Source organism: Lolium rigidum, chromosome 1 (assembly GCF_022539505.1).
Source record: "Lolium rigidum isolate FL_2022 chromosome 1, APGP_CSIRO_Lrig_0.1, whole genome shotgun sequence".
Lineage (NCBI taxonomy): Eukaryota > Viridiplantae > Streptophyta > Magnoliopsida > Poales > Poaceae > Lolium > Lolium rigidum.
In genome coordinates this window covers 269,794,768-269,804,916 of record NC_061508.1, presented here as the reverse complement: position 1 = coordinate 269,804,916, position 10,149 = coordinate 269,794,768, and the positions used below count along the sequence as shown (strand labels likewise).

Genomic DNA, 10,149 nt, shown 5'->3' with positions numbered 1-10,149 from the left:
TTCAGAAGGTAACACTCATATACTTGTTGCCGTTGATTATGTTACTAAATGGGTGGAAGCCATACCTACAAAAAGTGCTCGATGGTGAGACCTCTTTAAGAATGCTTTTAGACATTATTTTTCCTAGATTTGGAGTTCCTAGATATATTATGACAGATGGAGGTTCGCATTTTATTCATGGTGGTTTTAGAAAAACTCTTGCTAAATATGGTATTAATCATAGAATTGCTTCTTCTTATCATCCTCAAACTAGTGGGCAAGTAGAACTATCAAATAGAGAAATTAAATCTATCTTGCAAAAGACTGTTAATAAAACTAGAAAGAATTGGGCTAGTAAATTGAAGGAAGCACTATGGGCTTATAGAACTGCTTATAAAAACCCCATGGGAATGTCACCTTATAAAATGGTTTATGGAAAAGCTTGTCATTTACCTTTAGAACTAGAGCACAAAGCTTATTGGGTTGTTAGAGAATTAAATAAAGATCCTAAACTAGCCGGTGATAAGAGGTTGCTGCAATTAAGTTCTCTAGATGAATGGAGAAGTGAAGCTTATGAAAATGCTAAACTCTTTAAAGAGAAAGTTAAGAAATGGCATGATAGAAGGATTATCAAAAGAGAGTTTAACATTGGGGATAAAGTCCTATTGTATCGGTCTCGTCTCAGATTCTTTGCAGGGAAATTACTCTCGAAATGGGAAGGACCATATGTTGTTGAGGAGGTGTATCGTTCAGGAGCAATTAAAATTAGTTCTCTCCAAGGCAACGCCACGCAAGTGGTGAATGGACAAAGACTCAAGCATTATATCTCGGGTGATTCTTATAATGTTGATGTTGATATTATTCAAGTGGAAACACCGGAGGCTTTTATCAAGGGTCAAATTGACAGTCCGCCAGAACTCGACTTTGAATAGGTAACAGTACATGTAATAAAAATTTCGCGATTTACTTTCCGAATATCGTTTTTGCTGTTTTTGGAAAATATGAAAAATTACGAGATCGAAACGGAGTGGAGGAGGCGCACGAGGGCGTGCCCCCATAGGCCGGCGCGGGCCCCAGCCTGGCCGCGCCGCCCTATGAGGACACCGCCTCGTCGCCCCTCTCCGACTCGGTTCGACCCGGTACTTTCCGTTTGTTCGAAAAATTTTACTATATAATCCCCGGACCCCTGGAGGTCCGTATATCGTTTTCTCGACGTGTTTTGTTTCGAGCTGTTTCTGCCAGGATCTATTTTCAATCTAGGAGCACCACGGTCTCCAACAACAAGGACAAGGAACCTTCGGAGGAAGGTATCCAAGACCCCGAGTTGAAGGAAGAAGTCAAGGAGGATGAAGAGGAAGTCGAAGAAGTTCCGCGAGTACGCCCGCGCACCACCATTGCGAGCATCGGAGTGGTGTCAAACCCGTTCAACGCCAAGAAGAGTGCACGGATTAGCACCGGAGGAGGAGTTCCACGTCATTACCTAGCTCCAAAGACATCTTCTTCATGCACTTACCATCCCTTCCGCAATCTAATCTTCAATAATCAAATTGAAAGGACTCCCAAGGCAGCATTGCCTAGCAATTGGGATATAGATCGTTCTAACACCGCAGAAGGACGAAGCCTCGAAGCTGAAGGATGGGGAAATAACTCCAAGAATTGGGACTCGCCGTTTGATATACTTCTTAATCGCGTCGAGCACAATTCAGAGATGATCCGCAACCTCATGTACAAGATTGATGAGCTTCAGGAGCTTGTGGAGAAGCTTGTCGGGAAGTCATCACCACCATCGCCGAAGGATTAATTCATCATCGATATTGGCATCCCCTTGGTTTGTTCCAAGCTTGGGGGAGTGCCGCGGTATCACATCATCACCACCTTTTTACTTTTTACTATCAAGTAGTGTCATATCATGAGTAGGGAAGTTATAGTATAAGATGGGTTGCAGTTTGGAAGTATCTCTCCTTTAGTTGGTTGTCTATGTATCCCTTGGTGTGAGTTATCGATATAAAATATTAATGAGAAGTCTTATCGTTTACATATTGCACACCTTATTTTAGTTTGCAATTTCTACTATATGATTGATCTTGATTTTAGTATTGGTACCACTTTGGGAGCATTGAGTAAATCTATTTGGTTTTGGCAAACTTAGCATTGGTCAATAGCAACAACACCTTGAGGTTTAAGTAGAAAAGAGAAATACATATAGTTGTTTCATTGTCTTCCTTTCTTGTTAGCTCATAGCTTATTATTCTAAAGTTGAAATTGTTTGTGCTTACAAGAAAGATGCATGATTATGTCTATCACATGTATATTTGCTTGTTTCCCTCAACTCTTATGCTTGCTAATTAACCTCTTGCTAGCCAAAGACCTGTACTGAGAGGGAATGCTTCTCGTGCATCCAAACCTGAACCCAAACCTATGCCATTTGTGTCCACCATATCTACCTACTGCATGGTATTTCCTGCCATTCCAAGTAAATACTTCATGTGCTACCTTTAAACAATTCAAAACGTATTACTCCTTATTTGTGTCAATGTTCTATAGCTCATGAGGAAGTATGTGGTGTTTTATCTTTCAGTCTTGTTGGGCAGCCTCCACTAATGGACTAGTGGCTTCATCCACTTATCCTATAATTTTGCAAAAAGAGCTGGCAACGGGGTTCCCAGCCCCAATTAATCAACTTTCATTAATAATTCTCTTCACATGTTTTGCTCGATTCATCGATAAGCAACTTAATTTTGCAATAGACACTCCTCCATGGTATGAGATTGTTGGAAGGCACCCGAGGATTCGGTTAGCCATGGCTTGTGTAAGCAAAGGTTGGGGGAGTGTCATCCTTAAATAAACTAAAGTACATGTGTAAACAAAAGAGAAGAGGGATGATCTACCTTGCTGGTAGAGATAACGTCCTTCATGGGAGCCGCTCTTTGGAGGTCCGTTTGGCAAGGGGGTTAGAGTACCCGCTACCATTCGTTGACAACAACAAACACCTCTCAAAACTTTACTTTTATTCTCTTTATATGATTTCAAAACCGAAAAAGCTCTAGCACATGATTTAATCCCTCGCTTCCTCTCGCGAAGGGCCTGTCTTTTACTTTATGTTGAGTCGAGAAACCTATTTCCCTCCATCTCAAGCAAGCATTTTAGTTGTTGTGATCAAATTATTATATTGTGATTTGCTTCATCATGTCTTTTATTGTTTAGTACAAGTTTTATCTGAATGAATATAGCTTTGAAAGTTATCAATGATCATTATGATTGAGTATGCAAGATAAGCCATATAAACTTTAACATGAGAATGCTGCTCAATAGATAAGTATAATCTGTTAACTGTTCTCTGACCAAGAACAAAGTTTGCCATCACCAACTATGATTTGTTATGCACCTTTATTTGTGATTACCTTATACTTGTTTCAAGTTGAGTTATATGAGGAAGTTGTTTACTAGAATGTCTTGTGTGAATGAACATGATGCTTCTTGTCCGTATTTGATTTATCGACTCTTCACTCCATAAACATGTGGTCCCGTTTACCGAGTTCGGCTTCGCTTGGGGACAAGCGAGGTCTAAGCTTGGGGGGAGTTGATACGTCCAATTTGCATCACTATTTTATATCATAATTTGTCTGTTATTCATTGATATATTTCATATTTGGATATAATACTTATGTTATTTCATCTATTTTGCATATTTCATGATTATTGGAGGATCTCGCACCGGAGCCGGGATTCTGCCGGAAAAAGCACCGTCGAATGCAATATTTCGGAAGATCAACAATTGACGGGAATTACACGAAAACTCCTATTTTTCCAGATGACGAAAGGAGCCAGAAAGGGAAGCTGAGGAGGGCCGCCATGGGCCCCCCCTCACAGGCCGGCGCGGGCCCTGCCCTGGCCGCGCCGCCCTGTGAGGAGGGGGGCCCATAGCCCCTCTCGCCTCCTTTTCTTCGCGTATGCCTTCGTCCCGAAAACCTAAGCTAGAGGGGGTACGTCGTGAAGAGTCACAGCCGCCTCTGCGGGGCGGAGAACACCAGAGAGAAAAGAGCTCTCCGGTGGGCAGGAATCCGCCGGGAAATTCCCTCCCCGAGGGGAAATCGACGCCATCGTCACCGCCATCGAGCTGGACATCATCTCCATCACCATCACCATCATCTTCATCATCATCACCGCCGTCTCCACCGCTGCACCTCGTCATCGCTGTAGCAATTTGGGTTTGATCTTGATTGTTTGATAGGGGAAACTCTCCCGGTGTTGATTTCTACTTGTTATTGATGCTATTGAGTGAAACCGTTGAACCAAGGTTTATGTTTAGATTGTTATCCATTATCATATCACCTCTGATCATGTTCCATATGATGTCTCGTGAGTAGTTCGTTTAGTTCTTGAGGACATGGGTGAAGTCTAAATGTTAGTAGTGAAGTATAGTTGAGTAGTATTCAATGTTATGATATTTAAGTTGTGGTGTTATTCTTCTAGTGGTGTCGTGTGAACGTCGACTACACGACACTTCACCTTTATGGGCCTAGGGGAATGCATCTTGTACTCGTTTGCCAATTGCGGGGTTGCCGGAGTGACGAAACCCGAGCCCCGTTGGTATATCGATGCAGGAGGGATCGCAAGATCTCAGAGTTTAAGGCTGTGGTTAGATTTATCTTAATTACTTTCTTGTAGTTGCGGATGCTTGCAAGGGGTATAATCACAAGTATGTATTAGTCCTAGGAAGGGCGGCACATTAGCATAGGTTCACCCACACAACACTTATCAAAACAATGAAGATTAATTAGTCGTATGTAGCGAAAGCACTAGACTAAAATCCCGTGTGTCCTCGAGAACGTTTGGTCATTATAAGTAAACAAACCGGCTTGTCCTTTGTGCTAAAAAGGATTGGGCCACTCGCTGCAATTATTACTCTCGCACTTTATTTACTCGTACTTTATTCATCTATTACATCAAAACCCCCTGAATACTTGTCTGTGAGCATTTACAGTGAATCCTTCATCGAAACTGCTTGTCAACACCTTCTGCTCCTCGTTGGGATCGACATTCTTACTTATCGAAGATACTGCGATACACCCCCTATACTTGTGGGTCATCATATCTACAAGTTGTTTGCACATGTCTATGTCCGGAACCCGAGGCCCCAGAGTGACAACAACTGGGATAACTGGAGGGGAAGGCTTAGATATGAGGATCACATATTTTCACCAAGTGTTAATGCTTTGCTCCGGTGCTCTATTAAAAGGAGTACCTTAATTACCAGTAGATTCCCTTGAGGCCCGGCTGCCACCGGCTGGTAGGACAAAAGATGTTATGCAAGTTTCTCATTGCGAGCACGTATGACTATATATGGAAAACATGCCTACATGATTAATAATCTTGATGTTCTGTCTTAATGCTTTCAATCCTATCAGTTGCCCAACTATAATTTGTTCACCCAACACTTGTTATTGGAGAGTTACCACTAGTGTAGATAGCTGGGAACCCCGGTCCATATTTCATCATCAAATACTCATCACCCCTGTTACTAGTGCTTTTCCAGGTGCAGCTGAATTGACAACTCAGTTGTTAAGGCTTATAAGTATTCTTTACCCCCCTTGTGTCGAATCAATAAATTTGGGTTTTACTTCCCTCGAAGACTGTTGCGATCCCCTATACTTGTGGGTTATCAAGGGCCAGTTAGCTAAATGTATTTTCTTATTTCCATCTACATCATCCCACATACATTTAGCTATCTGGGTATTGATAAGATCTAGAGCCCATTTTAGAAATTTAAAAAAGGAAAGCATGTATACAGGGATACTAGATAAGACAGTTTGAATGAGAATTCCTTTTGCCTCCAAAGACAACAGTTTTTCCCTCCATCCTGCCATCCTACTAAGGAGGCTGTCAACCACAGGTTGCAGATCTTCTCTTTTTAGCTTACTAAAATGTAGAGGAAGACCTAAGTAGACAATCCCAATTCTGGCCAGACAAAGATGGACTTCACGGGGTTCCATATACATGAATGTGCAAAAGAGAAGTACTGTACGTTTTTCTGGATTTTGCGGTATCTTGTACGGACTTACTTTGGCACAAAACCATAAAACGGCAGTTAACTTGTGGTTTTCCCACTGCTAGAGGTGTTCTTATCGTGTGAGGATTCATTTCGCTATTCAATCCAAGTCACGTGAGCATCTACTAATCGTGAGAAATATCAGACTCGACAATACATGACTTTTGGCATAGGATATACTCTCACTGTCCCGTGAAACTAGTCTTCTAAATTTAGACACATTCACATACTGGATAGTGTCTAGATACATCTAAATTTATATAAATTTAAGATAAGTTTTATAAGACGGACAAAGTATTTAAGTTGGGAAACGGTTTGAAATTCTTATGTTAGACTGTGTGGGCGTGCATGAATTACAAACCCAAACTCGCAGAGAAGGGTTTGTGATCATCACTAGTCACTCCGATACAGATATAGATTTTGTCGAGCCTCTCGTATGCCATATGCAATCTCAAATCTCATATTCACATATGCCACAATCCCGGTGTACCAGACATGGATGTCAGTTTTGCACAATCAAACTATATACAGCCCATGGGTCTACAAAAAAACTGGCAACAAATAAATCATCGCCACATCCGCTAAGAAAACAGAGCAAACACGGCTGGGTCACTAATTGGCGAAGCTGTCGGGTCATATAATTGTTAAACATCACCTCAAGCTGATGTCAAGAAAAGAAGCTCTTCAACATCCACATCAGGTCACTAGGTGGCGACTCGATCAGCTTTTGGACGTATTCATGCGTAGGCACCTTGTCAACTGCGGAAACATCAGAAAATACAATCACAACCCAAATTCAGTTTCAGCACATGAAAGGGGACAGGGTGCAGCGCAGACCATCTCCCCAGCTCGCCATGGTAGGGCACGAGGACAGCATCTTTTGTGCAACCGATGTGATATCGTCCAGAGTCACTTCGTCAATGCGCTCCAACAAGTCCTGGCTCGCCTTCCTATTATAACATTGACGGAAAAAAAAGCATACAGGGTTTTCATTAATTATCCACAAGAGAAGCAGGTTTAGTTAGAGATAAAGGGTAATATCAGTTTTACCCTGAACTATCAACCAGGATTTGCCTCCCCATGTCCTCTGCATGATTGTCCTGTGGAAAAATAACAAATCATGCTGAATATGACGAGTAAAGTAAAGCGAGAAAGGGGGAGCAAGATTGCTCCGAAAATAAAAGATAAAGGGATAAAGAGAGGTTTTCAGGTGTTCTCTGTTGTTATTACTCTGGATTCGAGGTTCTGTAGAATGGATGAAATCGTCAAGTTTTTTGCTCGACCGAGCTCTGCTTCTGTAACTGTATAGCAGAGACAACTTCGACAGGTTTCAAACAGAAAGATATGGTAAATATGTAAGGAAGGCATGGCCAGCTTGTACCTTCGCCAGGTCTTGCAATTGCTGTCAATTCTCTAATAGCAATATCAACAGCCTCAGCGACAAGATCGGATGGCTGGATCAGTTTAAAATGAGAAGGCAGCTAAATGACCGGACAGATAAGAACTATGCTGCTGTATGCACATCTTTCTTTAGCATTACAATTCGAGCCACTTCTAACTACAAGGCTCAACTGGATGGTGTTTTCAGTAAAATGATTGAAACAAAAGCCACATTAAGTTCAAGTGAATATAATATTAGGAGGAAGAACAAGATTTATCTCACCGCGGCCAAATGAATACCAAACAGACCAGTGTCATCATATACAGTACTAAATGCTGAAATTGATTGCATCCAATCATACTCAACCATAACCCGGAGATCTGAAAATAAACAATTATTCCCTTAGCCTCTATGCAGAAGCTATCCATTTTTCTTCAAAAGGTGCACAATAACAAGAAATGCAGCTACGAGTTGTTAAATACAAGCAAAAGAAATGAATCACCAGACATCCAATTGCACTGTGATGAAATCAGTATCATAATTGATAGTTATAGTGGGTTCAAAACTTACAAAGACGGGACTGCATTCCTTTCCCGGGACCACCACTGGAGTATGAAGCTCCGCCACCCATCAATGTCTGTAGATAGTTTTAACAAATAGGCTCATGAGTTCACTAAAGCAGTTGATGAGTTAATCAACCACATAATTCTTTCCATGACATCGTCACACCTGCATGACTTTCATGATTATAGCTGCTTTCTCCTGATGCCAGCCTCCTGGAACTTCAAACGCCATTGCCACGTGCGTCATCTGCACAAGAGGAGCACGACACTGATCTAAAAGAGTAGAATTGAAACAAGCTGAAAGCTAGAACAGGAGAGGGCGGAAGCATCTAAAGACAGAGGAGCTTATATATCAATCACCTCAGAGTCAGTTTTGTGCCTGAAATCTCCACCAGTATATGCCGACTTTGGTTTGTGGACAGGCGACCCCTTGGGCAGATCAGACAACAAGGGTGCTGCAATGTCGAGCAAATGCTGGTGGTTCACGCCTGATGCAGCTAAAACCAAGCGGTCCGCAGTATAGTTTTCCTGTTACAGTAATAAAGATTGCTCTCTATATTTATTTAGCAATTGGCTTTAACAGTTAAGCTTACAAGAAAGCTCAACAATCTTTCTTTCTAGTAGGAATCAACATATTAATCACTGACATGAATACACGAAACCATTTTGCAGGTCTTCATGCTATGAGAATCTTGCCGTTGTTGATGCTAAGGTTACTAGAAGTCTACAATGGAAAATCCCCCTGAACTTATACCATACAAATAATGTTGTAGAACTGTACCGAGTCTTAATCTGCCACTTTCAGGCACTCATCAGAGCAATTCATAACAACAGAATGGTTGTGGATTGATGTTCTTTATTTTTGTACAGAGCTGCTACCGAATAAGAGACACTGTGATCAATATGATAAACACAGTTGAATACAAATTAAGATAGAATAGAAACTTACGAAGTAGAAACTGCGAATGGCACCACGATCAATCCTCGCGAGGGCTTCCTTTGTAGGGAACAGCGGGTTTCCAAGGGCGCCTGAATAACCAACACGGTGCAGCGATTCCCGGAGAAACAATTCGGGATCACTCTCCAGGAACGACAGCTCCTCCCGAGCTTCAGCCACCTGAAGAAGAACAAATCATCTGAATCAATCGGCACAGAATCAGATATCCATTGCATCTACATTCCAAAGAGACTTTTTTTATGTGTGGCAAATGTGCAATTCCCCCTTAATAATCTTAACTGCAGATCGTCACCTTGCTCCGAACTTGGTTGCGGAGGAAGGCGGGGTTGCGGACGCAGTCGAGGAGCACCTCGACGGTTAGCGGCAGGCTGGCCCTGAGCGCGCCGAACCTGTAGAACATCCTCTCCCTCTCGGCCTCCGCGCCGAGCTTGCCCCCGGTGGCCTCAACGCTGAGCGCGATCTCCCCGAGGCCGCGGTTCTGGGTCTCGTGGAAAGCCAGCTTCTCCAGCATGTAGGCGGCGCCGGCCGACGAGGGCGTCTCGTGGACGGAGCCAGCGGCGACCGTCACGCTGACGCAGCACAGCGGACCCTAAGCGCCGGAGCCAAATTTCACAGCAGTGGTCAGCAATGGCAGTAAGGAAGAGGAAGCAGGAGAGGGCGCGCGTGGCGTGGGTGTAGGTACCGGGATATCTTGCGAAGCGATCCTGACGCCGTTGGGAAGCGTCGTCACCTCCGTGCGTGGCAGCGACGGCGGCGGAGGGGACTGCGGGTACTCGTCGTGGGGGGCGGGTGGAAGGTGGAGGCCCGGCAGCGGGTCGAGCAGGGAAGGGAAGCGCTCCGCGTAGGTCCTGCTCCTCCCGCCGGCGAGACTGCGGAGCCGCCTCATTGAGCCCGTTCGCCGCCGGCGAGACTGCAGCCTTTGTGCTTTCCGCCGCCGCTATGGAGCCGTGGACGTGGGAGACACAAGGATTTCGTGGGCCTTTGTTACGTCTAGGGAAAGTCCAGTAGCTAGTGATTATCAAAGCTCACCTCCAAATTTGGGCTGAAAACAATCAAATCCTATTGCACGCTCAGTGCGTGCACTACACACACGCTCACGTGGTCGATCCACATGGGCCGGCCCATTTAACGGGTAGTGGTATTCTGTTGTGTTGGTTTTTTTTGACGGTTTCGGGAAGATTCCACAACCTTTCGGTTCCGTTTTTTCAGTTCCTCTGGT

General features: G+C 43.6%; 1 protein-coding gene across 1 annotated transcript; it reads right to left on the bottom strand.

The window, feature by feature from the left end:
• Positions 1-6,463: 6,463 nt before the first annotated feature.
• On the bottom strand, positions 6,464-9,816 carry LOC124658838 (mitochondrial-processing peptidase subunit alpha-like). Its single transcript, XM_047196846.1, has 12 exons — positions 9,613-9,816; positions 9,223-9,519; positions 8,922-9,089; positions 8,333-8,500; positions 8,139-8,219; positions 7,980-8,046; positions 7,692-7,789; positions 7,410-7,482; positions 7,259-7,329; positions 7,079-7,128; positions 6,866-6,978; positions 6,464-6,787 (listed from the first exon to the last, which is right to left on the bottom strand). The coding sequence occupies exons 1-12, from the start codon at positions 9,814-9,816 to the stop codon at positions 6,696-6,698; spliced, it is 1,482 nt and encodes a 493-aa protein (XP_047052802.1). The 3' UTR covers positions 6,464-6,695.
• Positions 9,817-10,149: the final 333 nt, after the last annotated feature.

Bases quoted from the DNA above. Each gene is read 5' to 3' on its own strand.
- LOC124658838 (XM_047196846.1), bottom strand. From the start codon at position 9,816: ATGAGGCGGCTCCGCAGTCTCGCCGGCGGGAGGAGCAGGACCTACGCG. The intron at 8,220-8,332 runs GTGATTGATATA...CCTCTTGTGCAG, and splicing joins GGCACAAAACTGACTCTGAG to ATGACGCACGTGGCAATGGC. The intron at 7,790-7,979 runs GTAAGTTTTGAA...GTTTATTTTCAG, and splicing joins AGGAATGCAGTCCCGTCTTT to ATCTCCGGGTTATGGTTGAG.